Source organism: Tachypleus tridentatus, chromosome 12 (genome assembly GCF_004210375.1).
Source record: "Tachypleus tridentatus isolate NWPU-2018 chromosome 12, ASM421037v1, whole genome shotgun sequence".
NCBI classification, from domain to species: domain Eukaryota; kingdom Metazoa; phylum Arthropoda; class Merostomata; order Xiphosura; family Limulidae; genus Tachypleus; species Tachypleus tridentatus.
In genome coordinates, this window is record NC_134836.1 from 127,646,664 (window position 1) to 127,670,529 (window position 23,866).

Consider the following 23,866-nt stretch of genomic DNA (forward strand, 5'->3'; position numbering starts at 1 on the left):
TTGTGTGTTCTGTTAACACATTCAACGATGGTTTTGTGTGTTCTGTTAACACATTCAACGATGGTATTGTGTGTTCTGTTAACACTTATTTAAAATTAAATTTTCTTTATTAAAGTACTATTAAAGTGAACAGTATTATGAGTCACAAACTTCCTCACAAACACACAGGCAAGCAAATATGACTTCTTACAGTTGACTAAAAATAATTAGTCATATTTTCAAAAGCAGGTACACAAATCTTATGCAAACTATACATGTTTAAGCTTATAACGTGAATATTCAGATTTGTATTGAGTAATTTATTTCAACCATGACCATGTTCATTTTAGTTTCTCGTTTAGGTTTTAGCGCACGAACTCTTGGTACAATTACTTAAGCCTTTTGCAGGTAATTGAGCTGAAAAATTGTATATTAACAACAAAACTAAAATGACATAGTAACAGTCAAAAGAAATTATCTTATACAAATATACACAATCCAATTTCATTTACACATATTAATGCTCCAGACTAAGTAAAAATCCGAAGTCTTAAAAAAGTTTCTTTAAATGTTGTTAAAAGAAACAACCATCAATATATTTTAGGTTCATGGTTAAAAAGAGTCAAGAACCCCAGACTTGAAAAGATTTGTTTGGACAAGAATTAAATGTGGAAACCATGACATCTTTAAATTTAACAATATTATACAGGGTGTTCAGAAAGTCACTGTACACTTATATATTTATTAACAGACATGTTTCAATGTAGAATATAGGAGGTAACTATGAATGACAATTATAAACACGATGGTTTTGTGTGTTCTGTTAACACATTCAACGATGGTTTTGTGTGTTCTGTTAACACATTCAACAATGGTTTTGTGTGTTCTGTTAACTTTTTCAACAATGGTTTTACGTGTTCTGTTAACTTTTTCAACAATGGTTTTATGTGTTCTGTTAACTTATTCAACAATGGTTTTGTGTGTTCTGTTAACTTATTCAACAATGGTTTTGTGTGTTCTGTTAACTTATTCAACAATGGTTTTGTGTGTTCTGTTAACATATTCAACAATGGCGTGTTCTGTTGAAAGTGACTCCTGTTGGCATCAATACAGGCCTGGATCCTTCTTATTTTGTTTCTAAACACTGCTATCAGTTGCTGGCTTGAAATAGACTGAATAAAATATGATTACAAAACTACACAGTGACTTTCCAAACACCCTGTACATCTGTGTAATTGTTCACTTCATATCACTAAACCTATAATTAAAAGCTATCAAGACAAGTGACAAAAATTAAATAACAGTTCCAAAAAGTTTGTTAAGAATCCAATAAAATTCACAAAACTAGAAGTTTTTAATAACTGTTGATAACAACAGCTCTCAGCACTCACCTCTCGACCAGTTCTCCCTCGTGATGGTTCATTGAGTATTTCATAGTGTTTATCACTCTGCTGGTCTGCCTAAATTGTAATAAAACAGTTCATCATATTATCAAACACTAAAAACATCTTCACTTCCAATTTTACTTCAGTTTATGATATTTTTAATAGATATTTGAATAAAAGTTTGTTTTTTTCCATGTTGTCCCATACAACATAAAAGCCAAAGCAACAAGTCTGCACAATATGAAATAGTTTCTACCAATATTTAGTTCAGACACTAACTGCATCATGAAGTTATATTCACTCAAAGACCAAAGCACATTTACATCCATGCTTTACATCTCAAAATAGTTTTCAGTATATACATTTAAGTTTCACGTTTCAGTATACTTGAAAGTGGTTGTCACTCACTCAAAATAAACCCTTATTCTCTTTAAGTCTTTAAACTTGGTATCAGTGGTAACCACTTTTGACTGATATATCAGCAGTAAAAGTCACTAACTGATGCTGTTTATATGCTATAAATATTTTGGCTTGTACTTGTTTAAACTTCTATCAGCAAAAATCATTAGAATAAACATTTGGCTTTTTTAGAAACATCAAAGAAGTGTTTGTATCTCTGGTTATGATAATGTTATAGTTCAGTGAAGACATGTTAACTGTGAAGAGGGTGGGTAAAAAAACACCAACCACAAACTGGTGTAAATAACAATCGATTCTTATTATAGAGGCCCAAGTGAAGAAAGTATTAACATCAACTATTTAGTTAAATGAACTAAAAATCTGAAGAAAGCATTAACATCAACTAGTTAGTTAAATAAACTAAAAACCTGAAGAAAGTATTAACATCAACTATTTAGTTAAATGAACTAAAAATCTGAAGAAAGCATTAACATCAACTAGTTAGTTAAATAAACTAAAAACCTGAAGAAAGTATTAACATCAACTATTTAGTTAAATGAACTAAAAATCTGAAGAAAGCATTAACATCAACTAGTTAGTTAAATAAACAAAAACCTGAAGAAAGTATATACATCAACTATTTAGTTAAATGAACTAAAAATCTGAAGAAAGCATTAACATCAACTAGTTAGTTAAATAAACTAAAAACCTGAAGAAAGTATTAACATCAACTATTTAGTTAAATGAACTAAAAATCTGAAGAAAGCATTAACATCAACTAGTTAGTTAAATAAACTAAAAACCTGATGAAAGCATTAACATCAACTAGTCAGTTAAATAAACTAAAAACCTGAGGAAAGCATTAACATCAACTAGTTAGTTAAATAAACTAAAAACCTGAGGAAAGCATTAACATCAACTATGTAGTTAAACAAACTGGTGTAAACAACAACTGATTCTATTTATACATGCCTAAGTGATAGCCCTATGTTGATAATCAATGGAAGAACAATAATCAAACCTGAACAGGTACGACAGTTTAATCACTGGTGTAATCACGTTTTAATGATAAAGAATGTTTACTAAAGATGACTGGAACGGGTACTGAAACTTTAAGAATAATGTTTCGACCTTCTCAGGTCATTTTCATTATTATTTAACTAACTAGTCAAACTTTGGTGCAAGTTTTCTTATCTGAAAATGACCTATTTTGGTCCTAACATTGCCCTCTGCATTATTTTAATTAAAGTTTTAACACCTACACCAGCCATTTTTAAAATATATTTTTCCTTCAAGTGGGTTTCCTCTCATCATAAAAGAATATTTTATTATATAAATAAATGTTCAAAATCTACAATATACTTAAATTCCATAACTGTTTGCACATAGTTATCATTGAAAATACCAATCCAAATGGATTTTTTAGATAACACTATGTGACACAAATTTTGTTCCTGGATAGTATGTGTTATTTCTTAATTGTTTATGTTGTAAAACTACAGAAAATGGCCATTATTCCCTTCAAACTTTACTTGTGTGACCTGGATAATGAAATTTAGAAATTAACCTATTTTCTATGTAAAAACGGGCAAATTTGTACATTTTCATTTACATAAGGTCTGAATAAAACAACATATGAATCAAGATTTACATGTATTTATAGTAAAGTTATACAAAAATGTTTAGAAGTGAGTAGTTTTTTGACATTTGCAACTGTCATGTAAATCACTTTCATGTATCAGCTCCCAAAATAGTCTCCCACCATGTTTTCATTATACGCTTCTTGATAGCGGCGTTCAAAGTCCAGTATATCTTGGTGGAAGTGCTCACCTTGCTCCTCTGAGTATGCTCCCATGTTCTTCTTGAATTTATCAAGATGAGCATCAAGGATATGGACTTTCAGGGACATACTGTAGCCATTTTACCATAGTTCTTCACCAAAGCCTCAACCAGTTCCACATAATTTTCGGCCTTCTGATTGCCTAAGAAGCCCCAAATCACTGTGACAAAACTGTCCCAAGCTTTTTATCCCTTCCTACTGAGCTTCTCGGGAATCCTGTGCACTCCAGGATCTTCTTTATTTGTGGTCCAACGAAGATCCAAGCTTTGACCCTTGCCTCAGACAGTTTAGAGAAAAAGTCTCGAAGGTACTTGAAGGCTGCAGACTCCTTATCAAGAGCTGTAACAAATTGTTTCATAAGACCCAATTTTATGTGCAATGGTGGGAACAACACCTTCTGGAAGTCCACTAGTGACTCACACTTGACATTGTGCCTTTCTACAGAGAACTCGGTCCATTGTGGCCAGTGCTTCCTGTTGTAGTGCTCTGCAGTGTCCCTGCTGTTCCAAAGGTAAAGATAACATGGAAACTTGGTAAAGCCTCCTTGGAGACCCATCAGGAATGTCGCCATTTTGAAGTATCTGATAACCTCCCAGCCATACTCATCATACTTCAAGACTTCTAACAAGGTCTTGATGCTGTTGTATTCCTCTCTGAGGTGCACAGAATGAACCAGGGAAAGAGACGGATACTTATTCCTGTCATGGAGCAGCACAGCTTTGAGGCTTCTGGATGCATCTGGGGAATGCTTGTAGCTTCTTGATGCCATATCTAATAAAATCAGATAGGTCTGTGTGTTCACTTAGGCAGCTACAACTAAACTAAAGTGGTGAGTGGTGAGCCCCTGTATATATATATGTTACTATTGAAAGTTCTGGAAACATTCTAAAAGGTTCTTGAAAATTCTCATGAGTTCTACAACATTCTAGAAAGTTCTCAAAAATTCTTGTAAGTTTGAGAAAATTCTCTATCAGTTACTCAGCACTGAATCTACCTGGAATGTTCTGGAAAATGGATAAATTTGAAATTTCATTACCAGAAAACAACAGTAAAGTTTGAAGAGAAAAATAGGTCTTTTTCCATTTACTTTAGGCACAAACAATTGGGAAATAACACTTTCTGTCCAGGAACAAGAAAAAGTAAAAATTTCGTTACATATATACATACTGCTAAACAAAACAAAAAAAAAAACAATCCAAAGATGAATAAATATAAAAAACAAGAACTATATATACAGATGTGCCTTGTTACTTGCATATATACAGATGTGCCTTGTTACTTGCATATATACAGATGTGTCTTGTTACTTGCATATATACAGATGTGTCTTGTTACTTGCATATATACAGATGTGCCTTGCTACTTGTGAGACTGATTTTTATCAATAAATATTCTTTGACTTTTCTTATGTTAAAGTCAGGTCATGGTTTGGTGCTGTGACACTCTGTTCATCAAAACATTCTATGGTTTAGTACTGTGACATTCTGTTCATCAAAACATTCTATGGTTTGGTACTGTTGACATTCTGTTCATCAAAACATTCTGTGGTTTAGTACTGTTGACATTCTATTCATAAAAACATTCTGTGGTTTAGTACTGTGACATTCTGTTCATCAAAACATTCTGTGGTTTAGTACTGTTGACATTCTGTTCATCAAAACATTCTACGGTTTAGTACTGTGACATTCTGTTCATCAAAACATTCTACAGTTTAGTACTGTGACATTCTGTTCATCAAAACATTCTACAGTTTAGTACTGTGACATTCTGTTCATCAAAACATTCTACAGTTTAGTACTGTGACATTCTGTTCATCAAAACATTCTACAGTTTAGTACTGTAACATTCTGTTCATCAAAACATTCTACAGTTTAGTACTGTGACATTCTGTTCATCAAAACATTCTACAGTTTAGTACTGTAACATTCTGTTCATCAAAACATTCTACAGTTTAGTACTGTGACATTCTGTTCATAAAAACATTCTACAGTTTAGTACTGTGACATTCTGTTCATAAAAACATTCTATGGTTTAGTACTGTGACATTCTGTTCATCAAAACATTCTATGGTTTAGTACTGTGACATTCTGTTCATCAAAACATTCTATGGTTTAGTACTGTGACATTCTGTTCATCAAAACATTCTTATTCAACAATTTTGTATAAAATATTCTACAAAATTCATGTAAATTAATATTTCATTAATAAGTAACTACAATTCATTTTATATTTTAAATGCATTGTTTGATTATGAATGTTGATTTAAATACCAGAACATTCTTTACCATTAAACTTTGTCTACCTGATAATGACTGTACCAGTGATTGAAACACCGTACCTGTTCTAACAATTAATCTTACTTACTGTAAAAACTGTAAACTGTAATAAAATATACTTTATACATAGGTAAACCAAAATTAAAACTACTGGTTTCTTGAATGTTTTAAAATTTAAAAAAAACAAAGAAAAATAATTCATAACATAATTCCTTCATTATTGAGACATTGTTACCTCTTTCTGTTGCTTCTCTAACTCACGCATTCGGATCTCTCTGGCCTCTGCACGTGCCTGCCTCCGTGCAGCTAATCTAGCCTCTGCCTGTGAATAAAAAAAATTAACATTCTAAAGTGGTCCAAGGTATTCTGCATGACTTCCTAAAGCTGTATATAACAGATTACAATGATGAAAGTTGTTGACTTCCTAAAGCTGTATATAACAGATTACAATGATGAAAGTTGTTGACTTCCAAAAGCTGTATATAACAGATTACAATGATGAAAGTTGTTGACTTCCTAAAGCTGTATATAACAGATTACAATGATGAAAGTTGTTGACTTCCAAAAGCTGTATATAACAGATTACAATGATGAAAGTTGTTGACTTCCTAAAGCTGTATATAACAGATTACAATGATGAAAGTTGTTGACTTCCTAAAGCTGTATATAACAGATTACAATGATGAAAGTTGTTGACTAAAGCTGTATATAACAGATTACAATGATGAAAGTTGTTGACTTCCTAAAGCTGTATATAACAGATTACAATGATGAAAGTTGTTGACTTCTAAAGCTGTATATAACAGATTACAATGATGAAAGTTGTTGACTTCCTAAAGCTGTATATAACAGATTACAATGATGAAAGTTGTTGACTTCCTAAAGCTGTATATAACAGATTACAATGATGAAAGTTGTTGACTTCCTAAAGCTGTATATAACAGATTACAATGATGAAAGTTGTTGACTTCCTAAAGCTGTATATAACAGATTACAATGATGAAAGTTGTTGACTTCCTAAAGCTGTATATAACAGATTACAATGATGAAAGTTGTTGACTTCCTAAAGCTGTATATAACAGATTACAATGATGAAAGTTGTTGACTTCCTAAAGCTGTATATAACAGATTACAATGATGAAAGTTGTTGACTTCCTAAAGCTGTATATAACAGATTACAATGATGAAAGTTGTTGACTTCCTAAAGCTGTATATAACAGATTACAATGATGAAAGTTGTTGACTTCCTAAAGCTGTATATAACAGATTACAATGATGAAAGTTGTTGACTTCCTAAAGCTGTATATAACAGATTACAATGATGAAAGTTGTTGACTTCCTAAAGCTGTATATAACAGATTACAATGATGAAAGTTGTTGACTTCCTAAAGCTGTATATAACAGATTACAATGATGAAAGTTGTTGACTTCCTACAGCTGTATATAACAGATTACAATGATGAAAGTTGTTGACTTCCTAAAGCTGTATATAACAGATTACAATGATGAAAGCTGTTTAATTCCTAAAGCTGTATATAACAGATTACAATGATGAAAGTTGTTGACTTCCTAAAGCTGTATATAACAGATTACAATGATGAAAGTTGTTAGAAATGACATTTAGTATTAGCTATTTCCTTTGACAACCAAAACATGTAAAACCTAGACAGACTGACTGACATTTGCTAAAAAATGTTGAAACCAGCAGTCAAAGGATTAAGCCAAAATAAAACCATCATTACATTTTGTTTAATGTGTTCAGGTAAGTACACATAAATAGCAAGTGCTCTTCCATCACTAGAAAATAAGAAACATTTAATGTATCCTTCCATTTCTTTGTGAAATTGCTTCTTATTATCCTAAAAGATACACAATGGCTTATCTGTGTTGCAAATCCACCATGAGAACCAAATCCAAAGTTTTAGCATAGTAAGCCAACAGATTTACTACCACTAAGGAGAATGTCTTTCAGATGAAAACCAATCAAATTCAGACACCTACAAACCCTTTAAGAGAAGTCCCTTTATCACAAAGTAGAAGAAACCAGATTCATACGTGGTATAAATATTGTATTCAGTGGTAATTCATTCAGAAATAAAACTGTACAGAGAATGTAGGTTCAGCACAAGTCAATTTTGTATTACCTTAGAAAGTACGTTATTAATTTTGAATCCATATTGAAGAATACATCTGACACGAAAGATGTAAACAATTACTTATTTACAAACACATCAATAGGTGCATCATGAATAACATTATTTTACCAACAAAAACATCAATAGGTGCATCATGAATAACATTATTTTACCAACAAACACATCAATAGGTGCATCACGAATAACATTATTTTACCAACAAACACATCAATAGGTGCAGCATGAATAACATTATTTTACCAACAAACACATCAATAGGTGCATCATGAATAACATTATTTTACCAACAAACACATCAATAGGTGCATCATGAATAACATTATTTTACCAACAAACACATCAATAGGTGCATCATGAATAACATTATTTTACCAACAAACACATCAATAGGTGCATCATGAATAACATTATTTTACCAACAAACACATCAATAGGTGTATCATGAATAACATTATTTTACCAACAAACACATCAATAGGTGTATCATGAATAACATTATTTTACCAAACACATCAATAGGTGCATCACGAATAACATTATTTTACCAACAAACACATCAATAGGTGCATCACGAATAACATTATTTTACCAACAAACACATCAATAGGTGCATCACGAATAACATTATTTTACCAACAAACACATCAATAGGTGCATCATGAATAGCATTATTTTACCAACAAACACATCAATAGGTGCATCATGAATAGCATTATTTTACCAACAAACACATCAATAGGTGCATCCCAAATAGCATTATTTTACAAACAAACACATCAATAGGTGCATCATGAATAACATTATTTTACCAACAAACACATCAATAGGTGCATCATGAATAACATTTTACCAACAAACACATCAATAGGTGCATCATGAATAACATTATTTTACCAACAAACACATCAATAGGTGCATCAGGAATAGCATTATTTTACAAACAAACACATCAATAGGTGCATCATGAATAACATTATTTTACCAACAAACACATCAATAGGTGCATCAGGAATAACATTATTTTACCAACAAACACATCAATAGGTGCATCATGAATAACATTATTTTACCAACAAACACATCAATAGGTGCATCATGAATAACATTATTTTACCAACAAACACATCAATAGGTGCATCATGAATAACATTATTTTACCAACAAACACATCAATAGGTGCATCAGGAATAACATTATTTTACCAACAAACACATCAATAGGTGCATCATGAATAACATTATTTTACCAACAAACACATCAATAGGTGCATCACAAATAGCATTATTTTACAAACAAACACATCAATAGGTGCATCATGAATAACATTATTTTACCAACAAACACATCAATAGGTGCATCATGAATAACATTATTTTACCAACAAACACATCAATAGGTGCATCATGAATAACATTATTTTACCAACAAACACATCAATAGGTGCATCATGAATAACATTATTTTACCAACAAACACATCAATAGGTGCATCAGGGATAGCATTATTTTACAAACAAACACATCAATAGGTGCATCATGAATAACATTATTTTACCAACAAACACATCAATAGGTGCATCAGGAATAACATTATTTTACCAAACACATCAATAGGTGCATCACGAATAACATTATTTTACCAACAAACACAGCAATAGGTGCATCACGAATAACATTATTTTACCAACAAACACATCAATAGGTGCATCACGAATAACATTATTTTACCAACAAACACATCAATAGGTGCATCATGAATAACATTATTTTACCAACAAACACATCAATAGGTGCATCATGAATAACATTATTTTACCAACAAACACATCAATAGGTGCATCATGAATAACATTATTTTACCAACAAACACATCAATAGGTGCATCAGGAATAACATTATTTTACCAACAAACACATCAATAGGTGCATCATGAATAACATTATTTTACCAACAAACACATCAATAGGTGCATCACAAATAGCATTATTTTACAAACAAACACATCAATAGGTGCATCATGAATAACATTATTTTACCAACAAACACATCAATAGGTGCATCATGAATAACATTATTTTACCAACAAACACATCAATAGGTGCATCATGAATAACATTATTTTACCAACAAACACATCAATAGGTGCATCAGGAATAGCATTATTTTACAAACAAACACATCAATAGGTGCATCATGAATAACATTATTTTACCAACAAACACATCAATAGGTGCATCAGGAATAGCATTATTTTACAAACAAACACATCAATAGGTGCATCATGAATAACATTATTTTACCAACAAACACATCAATAGGTGCATCAGGAATAACATTATTTTACCAACAAACACATCAATAGGTGCATCACAAATAGCATTATTTTACAAACAAACACATCAATAGGTGCATCATGAATAACATTATTTTACCAACAAACACATCAATAGGTGCATCATGAATAACATTATTTTACCAACAAACACATCAATAGGTGCATCATGAATAACATTATTTTACCAACAAACACATCAATAGGTGCATCAGGAATAGCATTATTTTACAAACAAACACATCAATAGGTGCATCATGAATAACATTATTTTACCAACAAACACATCAATAGGTGCATCAGGAATAACATTATTTTACCAACAAACACATCAATAGGTGCATCATGAATAACATTATTTTACCAACAAACACATCAATAGGTGCATCAGGAATAACATTATTTTACCAACAAACACATCAATAGGTGCATCAGGAATAGCATTATTTTACCAACAAACACATCAATAGGTGCATCATGAATAACATTATTTTACCAACAAACACATCAATAGGTGCATCAGGAATAGCATTATTTTACAAACAAACACATCAATAGGTGCATCATGAATAACATTATTTTACCAACAAACACATCAATAGGTGCACATGAATAACATTATTTTACCAACAAACACATCAATAGGTGCATCATGAATAACATTATTTTACCAAATTATTTCTCAAAATGCTTCCATTTTTAATTTATGAAAACAATGAAATACTTTGTGAAATTTGATTTAAAACTACATTATGTATTACATAATTTAACACAACAGAAGTTTAAAATGATATATAAAGCTTTAAGATCATAGTAACATTGGAAGGTTTATAATTGCTAATTAGGCCTTATCAGTCACTACCTTACTTTAAAGACTGAAAGGTGTTACTGAAGATACAAAACCAATATTTATGTACACGTGTTTTTGTTCATTGGTTTTAAATTAATAATAATGGAGTGTTTTTAAATTATTTTCAATATTTCTATAACTTACATATACCACTAATGTTATTACCTGCATAGCTTTGTAAAACACTGAGGACAAACAAGACAATTTTGGAGGCTATGGAGTTTCACCAAGTACCAATGGCTAGGCATCAATTATTATTCACTTTACTATTTTCTGTTATCTTTACATCAAAAACCTCTCATTTGATATTAGACTAAACTGTAATCTGACTAGAAAATAAAAATGAGTTACCAGTCAATAGCCACAGAAAACAATGAGTTACCAGTCAATAGCCACAGAAAACAATGAGTTACCAGTCAATAGCCACAGAAAACAATGAGTTACTAGTCAATAGCCACAGAAAACAGTGAGTTACTAGTCAATAGCCACAGAAAACAGTGAGTTACTAGTCAATAGCTACAGAAAACAGTGAGTTACTAGTCAATAGCCACAGAAAACAGTGAGTTACTAGTCAATAGCCACAGAAAACAGTGAGTTACTAGTCAATAGCTACAGAAAACAGTGAGTTACTAGTCAATAGCCACAGAAAACAATGAGTTACTAGTCAATAGCCACAGAAAACAGTGAGTTACTAGTCAATAGCCACAGAAAACAGTGAGTTACTAGTCAATAAAAACAATGAGTTACTAGTCAATAGCCACAGAAAACAGTTAAATATTATAATACATTATTTTATCTTCTTTACATAAAAGTTCATTCCATATCTAACACAAATTTATGTAATTCATCAGATTTACAATAGTAAAAATGGTAGTTATTACATGAAACTACATGACTGTTAGATCTTCACACTTATAATTGGAAAACATTCTTCAAAAATTGATTTCTTTCTTTTAAAAAACAGAATAGTTGGTTTTCAAAATTTGAAGTCTATTCACGACCGGGAAAACCACGAAAACGTTTTGTTTGTTGTTTTTTTTTATTCCAAAGCTAGCACACGGTCAGCTCTAAACGTTCTGTTTACTGGAAGAACTGAATCTCACTGGTGGACCCACAGAAAAATGTAACTGCTGTGTAACGTATGTGCGAGTTCTTAAAGGGCAACTTGGCCATTTTACACAACTATTGCCTACAGCTTATACATGGTCTCAAACTGGTGACATTTAACTATAAATCACGTATGAACACTTTGTGACCTGAAAAACGTTACCTCTGAGATCTCGAGTTTTGTTTAAACTGATAACTTTGTGTGACCTTTACCTTACAGACAACTTCCTAATCCTCAGTTTATGTATTAAAAAAGTGTAACTTTGAACCATTTGACAATGATCTTTGACATTTCGTCAAAAACAGAAACCAAAGTTCTGTCACCTAATCAAGAGTGAAATAACTACTAAATAATTAATACACAGCATCAAAGTTTTGTTTTTAACACGCATAATGTAGGTAAATTAACACGTACGATGATACACAAACTGTTCTCTACGTTAAAATACTTTCATTCGCGCGCTTTCGACCCTCTCTTCCCGGAGCCTTTAGAATCATAGAGTGATACATTTCTTTATAACCTAATTACGTTTTTTTCTCTTTATCTGGCCATATTAACTCTAACAGTGTATGTATACCAATATGTATTTTCCTTATTCTTGTTAAAAGCCAAGTTACACGTAATTATAATCTGCTAGCAACACAGGTGCTAATTAGACCAATGTAGTCACCTTTCACACCCGAATACAACTACCAACTAAGCTACAGATCACAAGTACAAACACTTCTGCGCGTGCTTATGAACCGGTAGCAATTTTCGCCACTTCCAGCACGTGACGCCGCAAAATTATTAAAACTACCAACACGTTAATTTAACCAACAGTAAGGTCGGCTTTGGTAAATGATATTAATGTCCAGTCGGGTTATTATACAGATTAACATTATAAATATATAAACGTTTCGTGAATAACCTGATTATTTATTTTATTTTATTCTAAAATTTGAATTCTTCCTTAAATTTCTCAAACAGCGCGGATTTTCAATTTTACCCATTACCCATGGATTGTCTAGTTACCCATCAGCAAATGCGACCAAAAGTACAGTCAGCCGTTCTTTCGATCTTGTTGTTTTGAATTTCACACAAAGCTACTCGAAGACTATCTGCGCTAGCCGTTCCTAACTTGGCAGTGTAAGACTAGAGGGAAGGCAGCTAGTCATCACCACCCACCGCCAACTCTTTTATCAACGAATAGTGGGATTGACCGTATCATTATAACGCCCCCACGGCTGAAAGGGCGAGCATGTTTGGTGCGACGGGGATTCGAACCCGTGACCCTCGGATTACGAGTTGAACGCCTTAACCCACCTGGCCATACCGGGACCCCGGTATTCTGTCGAATACCGACGTCAGAAAATAAACAGAACATATTTAACCAACAGTTACTGTAAAAGAAATGTCCGAGAATTTATTAATATTTAATCAAAATCATTTTTTCCGCCTTACGTTCTAATCCTATTTGTTGATAGATGAGATAGGAGAAAGATGTTTTCCATCCGCGTTATGCAGGTTCCGCCATATAGAGGGCGTTTTATAAGAGAAATCTTAAAATAATGCTGCAAACTTTTGATATTTCCGGTTTAAGCAGGTTTTACTACTCGTACCAGTACATTCCGTTCATAACAGCATAAGCAGACACACACAAAGTGTTCTCTTTCAAGAGCACATAACCAAAATAAAAGAATAACAAATATTATTATATTTATACTCTTATTTCTCGCTTTTGAAGTTCGTGTGTCGTGTTCTAAGCTTCGGAGTGCATAATTATTCTCGTGGTTCGTAGCATGCGCACGTTTTACTGACGCGATGACAGTACAAACTCCAATGTCCAACTTTTCTCATGTGACGTCATTTTAGTGTCTACTGACTGACAGACCACACACTACTATACACTGCTAGCCAAAATCTTAAGGCCAGTGAACATAAAGAAAAAATATGCATCTTGCGTTGTTAGACTCCACTACTTATTTGAGTAGAGCTTTGAAAGATGAAAATAAGAAAAGGGGAAAAAAAAAATACTTTTTAGCATTTAATAGGGAAAATGTGAGCACTATGAAATTAGCCTAAATACTAGCTGGTCAAAAGTTTAAGACCATACTAAAAAGAAGTCCTAAACAGGGTAGGAAATGTCCAACAAGAGATATCAGTAGTGAGTTGCACGACCGTCATTGCGAATAACTGAAAACATTCGCATGGTCGATATAAGCGTTTGCAGAAGGCTGGCTGGAATGTTATTCCAAGTGGTGAGGATGGCTTCACGAAGATCATGCACTGTCTGAAATTGACGTCCATTTCTACAGACTTCCCTTGCCATCCACCTCCAAACGTTTTCAGTGGAGTTCAGTTCGGGCGAACACATTAGATGGTCCAAAAGAATCACGTTATTCGCCATGAAAAAGTCCTTTATTCTGCGGGCATTGTGGATTGCAGCATTGTCCTGCTGAAAGATCCAGTCATTTTCACACAAGCGAGAGCCTTCAGTCAATAAGGATGCTCTCTCCAACATGCCAATGTAACCAACTGTTGTTTGACGCTCCTATATAACCTGAAGCTCCATTGTTCCATGAAAGGAGAAAGCATCCCAGATCATGATGGAACCTCCTCCACTGTATCGTGTAGAAAATGTCTCCGGTGGGATATCCTTATCGTGCCAGTAACGTTGGAAGCCATCTGGACCATCCAGGTTAAATTTTTTCTCATCAGAGAACATATCCTTCGTCCACTTTTCTACGTCCCATGTTTGGTGCTTCTCAGCAAAGTTTAACCGAGCTGTTTCGTGGTGTGAAGGTGGCGTGGCCTTTGAAGACGTTTACGATTTTTAAAGCGTTTCTCTCGTAGATGCCGTCATATTGTTCTTGAGCTGCATTCTGAGTCCGTAAGGCCCTTAATCTGGTTCGACAATCGGCTGGTGTCTTGCCCGACAACCCGTCGAATCCTCCTGCTCAACACTGGCGGAATTTTCTTGGGCCGACCACTTGAAATTCTTGTTCCGTATCCTTCAGGGTCTTTTAATAAATTTGCAACAACAGTTTTACTAAGCCTAATCTCACCAGCGATGGCACGTTGAGAGAGACCTTGCTTTTACAGCTCGACAATTCTGCCACGTTTAAACTCTGTCAACTTTTTAGTCTTTGCCATGTTTTTACCCAATGTAACACAGATGATGTCAGTGGGAGATGTTGACAACGCTAATGCTTGAACACAAATGACTAAATTTCGTTACATGTTTACCAATTAACGCTTCGTTTCAGTATGGTCTTAAACTTTTGACCAGCTAGTATTTAGGCTAATTTCATAGTGTTCATATTTTTCCTATTAAATGCTAAAAGTTTTTTTTTATTTTTATCTTCCCTTTTATTATTTTCATCTTTCGAAGCTCTACTCAAATAAGTGGTTGAGTCTAACAACACAAAATGCATATTTTTTCGTGTTCATTGGCCTTAAGAATTTGGCCAGCAGTGTATAACAGTGCGAGTAGTTGAAGCAGGCGACCCCTTTCGGAGATATAATTCCCAACAGTAAAAATTAAAGTAAAATAAAAATGCTCAAACAATAATCAAGAGTGCTGACCACAACAGGAGCGAAGCAAGCACGCACACGCGCGCGCGCATACCACCGAAAACAAAGACTAACGTGTCTGTTGACGGAATCGAAAACGAGGATACATCGTGTTGTCGTAGCTAATCGACAGTAATATTTTTTAACCTTTAACGCTTACAATTTAATTTGAGAGCCAATAATTAACGACTATATGAGTGAAGGTGTTTCTCACCCTCTAGAGAGAAAGGATTAGCTACATAATACAAAGGTCATAGTCACTGCAAACAGCGACAAAGACCCTAGTCATTGTAACCAGCAGCGACAGAAAGACGATAAAGATAGTTGGAGGGGTAAACCAACTAAAAACTGTCAACAATTTGTTATATCAAATACGATAACTTTTATTCCAGTAAACATGTGAATTATTAACTCTCTGATGTCCAATACGAGATGACGTCCTATCCGAGTCACAACAACTGGGCAGCATCACATCAACTTTTGAAAAATTGTGACGTATTCTCACAGAGCTTATCAAAAATTTAATTATAATGTTTTAATTTGTATTTTGATATTACATATATTAACAGTTGTTTCAAATTATTACAAAAAGAAATCGAAGCTTATTTGTTATTTTTAGTCTGCTGTTGGATACTCTTTTTTTATTAAGGAAATACATATATTTCCCGTTTCCATAGAAACAACTTATCAACAGATAATAAGCAGGCGGAGATACATAGATTTACAACAACTGTCAAGTATACACAGTTAAAAAGCTTTGATTAAAAAATTATCTTTCTTGTTTTTTCAAGACGGGGGAGCAAGTCCCTCTTGTTCTTAAAGTGTGGTCGAGAAATGGCCAACTGTACCCCTATCTGTGGCGCCTATATACTCTTAAATACAGCCATCATTTTCCATATGTTGTACATACATTGCAACCTTGAAACAGAGTTAAAGGCCAAGGTCTCGGATCACTTGAGACACATTCAGGAACTTTATCAGGCATTTCTTATTTCTTGTGACGCCATAACCCTTAAAACTCTCTCATTACGAAAATAGCTTTGAAAATATCAGCTTTCCAAGTAAATATAGAATTCTTCACTTGGTACTATTGTAAGAATGTGTTATAAAAAACGTATTTGTTTTAACAAATTTACAAGCACTAATATAAACACACACGTTCCTTGATTTCTACAACTTTATTATTTTCTCGATATATTCAATGTGTTTGTTTTAAATCAATCCACGAAGTTTATAGAGCTATTAATAAAGTAACATAGTATCATATATTATAGTTCAGTGAAAATTCCACAGCAAGTGAAAGAAAAAAATATTACTATAATAAACAATTTCAACGTATTCGCGCGTCCTCTCTTTAGCCTAACGTTGTCTTGTGGTAGAATATTGACCAACTCAAAATTAACTATTTAGTATTAATTGTTACAATAAATTTCAGCAACTCTACTGGGTGAAGTTATTACCAGTGTGGTCTATAAATAGTTATCTTTAATATATATATACACACACACATATATTACCGCAAAACATTTACCGTCAAAACAGTATTTATTTTACAACAGGATTTTACAACAGAATAATAAAAAAATAATTACAATTGCAGGCACCTAAATCTGCAAGCCCACTTGTCTTAGGCCTAACATTACAGCTTAATATTCAGTAAAAAAAAATATATTATTACTAACTTCTTCACGTATTCTGCTTTAGTTGAGTTGGGGCCAAACGTTACCTTATCTAATACCATCAGTAAACAGAGTTATAATATAATTCTAAAGCCTAACGTTAGACCCCAGTGAAACTTTGTTAAGCTTTTAATACGTTGTTGTACAAAATGTTTACTGCACTTTATATTTACTTTGTGCCTTTAGTTTACGTCCATGCGCGATTCCGTCCTGAAAATGCGCAAGCGCAGTTAGATAATACGGTGCATGCGCAGTCACAAACTGAATCTCATACAAGTTTCAACAATGAAGTCACCGCACGATGTTGGTATGTTAACACTAAATCAGGATGGTATTAAGTAATGTGGCACATGTGTGATAAAATACAGTAACGTACTGAGCTATCGAACATAACTAACATTTTAAATTGTTAATACCTCCAAGTAACATTCTGAACCTATGTTTACACTTATAATTCATTCTATTTCTGGAGCACGAATTATGGAGTTATGCAGAACCAGTCCTGTGGCTAACTTTGGTGATCATATTTTAAATAGCTTCACACTGAGAACAGTGCCACGAACTTAAGTTAGGCCTTTTGGTCTCTTAAACATACGTATTTCTTGTTCTTTTATATCAAGGGTCAACTCGCAGATAACTCTTGAAGGTACACACCACAAAGTGATAACTGATTATGGTGGAAAAATATAAACAAACAAGTGCTAATTATCAGGTCACGCGGAGAATAAATTACTATAACCATATCTAGAATAACCTATTTTTATGCAGTAGCTACTAGACACTGGGATATCCTATACAAACGTACTTGATAATGTCGTTTAATGGGTCATATCTCATCCACGTGAAGTCAGCCTGAGATATGCTTTCCACGCGTAATCGGTACTAACTGTTACACCAGCAAGTGGTGTTCCTCTTGCAGAATTTGCTGCCTTGACCTCACTAGATGTCAAGGGGGTGTTTAGTGGTGGTAAAGACACTGCTAAAATCCTAGCATCCTTCTATATGTTTCTATATAGTTTTAAACGTTGTCAAGGTATCAACATATAGCATACCTAATACACAGACCGATACCTTAGACAATCCAGCGAAGGTTAATTGGTCCTACAAAACTTCCAAAACCCATTCTGCAGCTAGAAGACTTGCCTATAACACAACGAGATTAGGCCACTGCTGCCCTCCGTCACCAGGTGGTTCTTGAAGTAGAAAAAAATTTGAATTCCTAGTTGATATATAGTAAGGTTTTGAAGTTAACCCCGAGAATAACTTTGGTTCTGTGGCTACAATGAAGTCCACGTGTCAATTCTTATTAACTGTATCAACTTGTGGAAACATACTTTAATTTAACGACTACAAGATAGCAAGTTATTTATACATTTTAAAACGACTGGTATGGATAGAGAAGGCACTAGCACAGGAGCGAACAACGTTTCGACCTTCTTCGGTCATCGCCAGGTTCACAAAGAAAGAAAGGGGTACTGACCGGTAGCTGACCCCATGTTTGAAGGCGGTTGTGTAATTGATTGTAGGAATGTAAAGGGCGTACTTAGATGTTTGATTATATTTATTAATATAGGTATAAAGGTGTTCCTTTTTTGTATTGGTTTATTTTGGGCTTGAGTTGTTGTATGAGTAAGGCTTCTTTAATTTTGTATTTATTTCTTTATTTAGTATTTGAGTGTTTTCTATGGTTATGTTGTGTTTATTTGACTTGCAGTGTTCGAAAACGTGTGAAGGTGACTTTTTATGTTCTTTGAATCTGGTTTCCATTTTTCTACTTGTTTCTCCAATATAGAAGTCGTGGCAGTTATCACATTGTATTTTATAAATAATGTTGGTGTGGTGTTTGTCAGTGTAGTTTTTACATTGTATAAACCTCAGTTTTGTGCCTGGTTTTTGAATACATTTGGTATTAACTGGAATGTCATATTTTGTTACTAGTTTTTGCCAAATGTTAATAATTTTTCTGCTGATGTCAGGAATATATGGTATGCAGCAGTATATGGTTTCGTGATTTCTTAAATCGTGGGGTATATTTACTTTTGTTGGTTGATTTTGCATCAACCAACTTAACACTAGGAACGGCAGAGGCAAAAAGATCTGTCACAACAAAAAACTAGAAAAACTAAGATGCAAACAACAGAAAAGACACCAACACGACAAACCGTTGACTAACCTCATAATTAACAGATCCGACCGACAATTAAACACAGACGAGAGACATCTCCTTAACAAAGGACTCAACTTCGCAATAGCACCTTGGTACATTCCAACCTTAGAAATCAAAACATGTTTAGAAGATCTAGCCAGGAGACTTGTGATACTTTCTACAGAAAACAAAAACAAGAAAAAACAACCAACAGAAAGAAGACAACTTAGATAATTTTATTGACATCCAACAGCCAAACTTCCCAGGAAAAAAATAATAATTCATATTTTCCACAAACACCTAAAAACAATATCTTAAACGATTTTTTTCAAAGAATGTTCTCACAAAACATAAAACTAAAAAACAATCTAACAAAAAGAGAAATTAATTCCATTAAAAACTGAAAACAAGACAAAAACATAAAAATTCTAAAAGCAGATAAAGGTAACGCTATTGTCATAATGAAGACGAATGAATGCATACAAAAAATGAAGAACATCCTATCAGACACTAACAAATATAAACCAATACACACAAATCTAACAAAGACACACGAGACGCAACTAAACAAAATACTATTAAAAATGAAAAAAGCCAACACAGTTTCACAAACACTTTATTCCTACCTACGTAAAACCAACTCACGCACACCACAAATGTACATCCCCAAACCTCATAAACCAGATTGTCCTTTACGACCAATAATGTCCACATATGAATCGTTCATGTAACAACAGCCAGCTCATTCATCAAAGACTCCTTTAATTTCAAATCTAACCTTAATCTACTTGTACTATGCATCTACTGGATATCGTAAGGTAAGTGTACTAGTACTATACATCTACATGATACTGTAAAGCGAGTATACTAGTACCATACATCTACTGGATACCGTAAGGTAAGTGTACTGATACTACACATCTACTGGATACTGTAAGGCGAGTGTCCTGATACTACACATCTACTGGATACTGTAATTAAACTGATACTATACATCTACTTGATACTGTAAAGCGAGTGTACTGGTACTATACATCTACTTGATACTGTAAAGCGAGTGTACTAGTACCATACATCTACTGGATACTGTAAGGCGAGTGTACTAGTACCATACATCTACTTGATACTGTAAAGCGAGTGTACTAGTACTATACATCTACTTGATACTGTAAGACGAGTGTACTAGTACTATACATCTACTTGATACTGTAAGACGAGTGTACTGGTACTATACATCTACTTGATACTGTAAGACGAGTGTACTAGTACTATATCTACTTGATACTGTAAGACGAGTGTACTAGTACTATACATCTACTTGATACTGTAAGACGAGTGTACTGGTACTCCACATTCTTGCAGTTCCTTCTCATAAGCTATCGAACATACTGTTCATTTTGCAGACTCGAGATTTTGACCGGATACGTGCGACTGAATCACGAGGGCTTTGGTAAATTCCGCGTGCACATGTCGATGCATTATAAGTTGTGTACTACTTCCGTGTACACAAAAACGAATTCCAAAGGCGGTGAGAAACAACTTGCAATTTATATTATGTTAGTACTGTTAAATTAAGGCACGTGTTTTGACTTCTTATCTTATTTTAAACATCAGGTTCAAATATTACAACGAGAACATGAAGCAATCTTATCAGTTTCCTTTGTCGCAAAATTAAACAAAAGATCATCTGCGCTCTATCTATCGAGTGAAATCAAACCCCGGACTTTTATGGTTGAAAATCCGTAAACGTAATGGCGATCCAATGGGGTTGGACAAGAAGCTTCCTGTAACTGTCTTTTAAAGACACGATATATATGTATTCTTGTGATTTGATTTATGAATACGCTTTTTTTTTATTATTCTTCATTACGAAATTCATGAAATGAAAACCATTAATTGAAACGAAGTTAAACAGTTAATAAGTGAGTTACAAGGGCACTGTAACTTTATGATTTTCAAATTATATTAAAAATGGCGGCATTTTTATATGTCGTATTATTAAAACAAACAACGTCACCTTTTCGACCAAAAAATAGTTTTTCGACAGGACCATTAATTATTATTATTTTTCACCAGTTAGTTCTTAACAAGTCAGTTTAATTTTCTAATACCGTAAAACTTGAATATAGCTAACTTTGTAGCACTGTTCACAATCAACTTTACACAGTATGAATGGTATTACCAAAGGCCCTACGAAGCCCGAGTTGTTACTACTACGTACACAGGACTATTTTTTTTAAATTTATCTTAATCAAAAGCTTTATTTTCTTGTCACGTGTTATCTGGCAGACTGGTTTTAGACTTTACGAAACCAGGAAACCCTTTTATTTCATTCTTTCCGTTATGTAAACCTTCCCATAAAACCAAGCCTAGATGAAAATTGATGAAATTAGTGAGAGAGCTGTTAATGGATTTATATTTCTAAAGTACATAAAAGTAATTATGATTTTAAAAAACACAACTGGTCCTTGACGAGTTAACATTCATGAACGAAAAACAAATCAGAACAAAAAAACAAACACGTCAATACGTGTTATCTTTGTGGGGAACCAGAAGATTTCACGGAACATAGTTTATTCCAATGATTGGTTTGCTTTGTTTTGAATTTCGCGCAGCTACACGAGAGCTATCTGCGCTAACCGTCCCTAATTTAGTAGTGTAAGACTAGGGGGAAGTCAACTAGTCATCAACACCCACCGCCAACTCTTTGGCTACTCTTTCACCAACGAACAATGGGATTGAATGCGAGTGTCCACAAGCAGGAAGAAAGTGAAAAGAAAGTAGCGGTCGCCAAAACTGAAGTGAATTATCACATCGCACGTGGTGGCTGATAAATTCAGTATATTATCTTCTACTTCCTAACACTCACTAATTTTTACTAATAACTAAAAAAATACAGCAATCAACAAAAAGTAGTAACATTAACAACTATGAATTATTTTTTAAAAATAACCAAAGGAAAAGCTTTCAAAAGTAATTGAACAATTAATAATGAACCCCATTCACCAGTCACTGCGTTCACCCGTATAGCACACATTACCCCCCCCCTTAAAACTAAAATAGATTATTTCAAAACATATCTCATGGTGCCTCAGTGAAAATCACCTATGCCTCTCTTCATCTCTCTCCACTTAAGTTACAACAACTAATAAAAATGTGAATGTTTTATTTCTTTCGGGAGTGCCGGGTGCAAGCATGTCGCCCTTAATGCTGCGAGTCAAAGAGTCCAAGGTTCGAGCACGCGATATGTCGCTGAAGACGTTAGAAAAGCGACATCAAATTCCACATCTCGGTTCAAACCCGTGGTGGGTACCGTTTGCACCCAGCCCTCTCCCACGGACAGCAGTTTTAAATTAGAATGGTTATGTCTGTAGCTTGAAATATTCTACCTGGCCGTTTAGTTCAGTAACACCTAAGGTGGAAATATTCTACCTGGCCGTTTAGCTCAGTAACACCTGAGGTGCCGTTAAGACTAAAAATATTTAACAGACGTTCCAAGACTTACACATCTATTGTCGTTAAAATACACTTCTAAACACTGCGAAAGCTTACCTTTCTCGGTTATGCAAACACAAATGACAACTTGTAGGATAGAAATGTTTATATATTCGGCATTACATATCGAATTTTACGTCATGCAAGTTTTTTCCCGTGGACTATATGTATATTTGCTCGAAGCTTTGAAGGGATCCAGATTGAAAAGACAACCTGTACGAATGAAACTATAGCACGTGTTCAACACGGAAGCTCTTAAACCCAAGATGTGGAACGTGGCTCGTGTTTCTCAAATCTCACGACACCTAGTCACCATTCTGAATATTCTGGAGACAATAACACGTATTGAAGTTGCGATGTTTTCGCAGCTTGAGCTAAGTGGTCAAAACAAACAGAATAAAAGAAAACAATTGATAAAACTTTCTTTCATCTGTAACACGTAGCTTGTACTTCACTTTTAACTCTAACCAACGCATGCCTACGTTTAACAACGCTAAGCCTTATTCTTCTGTCAAGGTACTTCTGCTTAGCTGATCTTGACAAATCAACCCACTAATACGAATAAAACATTTCGTTTCACAAACAGTAATGTTAGGCCTATTATTCTAATCAAGCTAATAATAACCAATCGTAACAAATTATTCCATTGAAATAAAAAAATCGTTTA

General features: G+C 33.8%; 1 protein-coding gene across 7 annotated transcripts in view; it reads right to left on the bottom strand.

The window, feature by feature from the left end:
• LOC143234656 (leucine-rich repeat flightless-interacting protein 2-like) overlaps positions 1-23,866 on the bottom strand; it is a 70,561-nt gene that overhangs the window by 9,165 nt on the left and 37,530 nt on the right. For 5 of the 7 annotated variants that reach the window (XM_076472180.1, XM_076472181.1, XM_076472178.1 and 2 more), the window contains 2 exons: positions 6,115-6,201; positions 1,371-1,439 (listed from right to left, as the gene is read on the bottom strand). In XM_076472180.1, the coding sequence (XP_076328295.1) occupies positions 1,371-1,439; positions 6,115-6,201 (156 nt within the window). Of the gene's footprint in view, positions 1-1,370; positions 1,440-6,114; positions 6,202-17,561; positions 17,732-23,256; positions 23,389-23,866 lie in introns of those variants that run through there. The other 2 variants (XM_076472183.1, XM_076472182.1) reach the window with 2 other exon arrangements.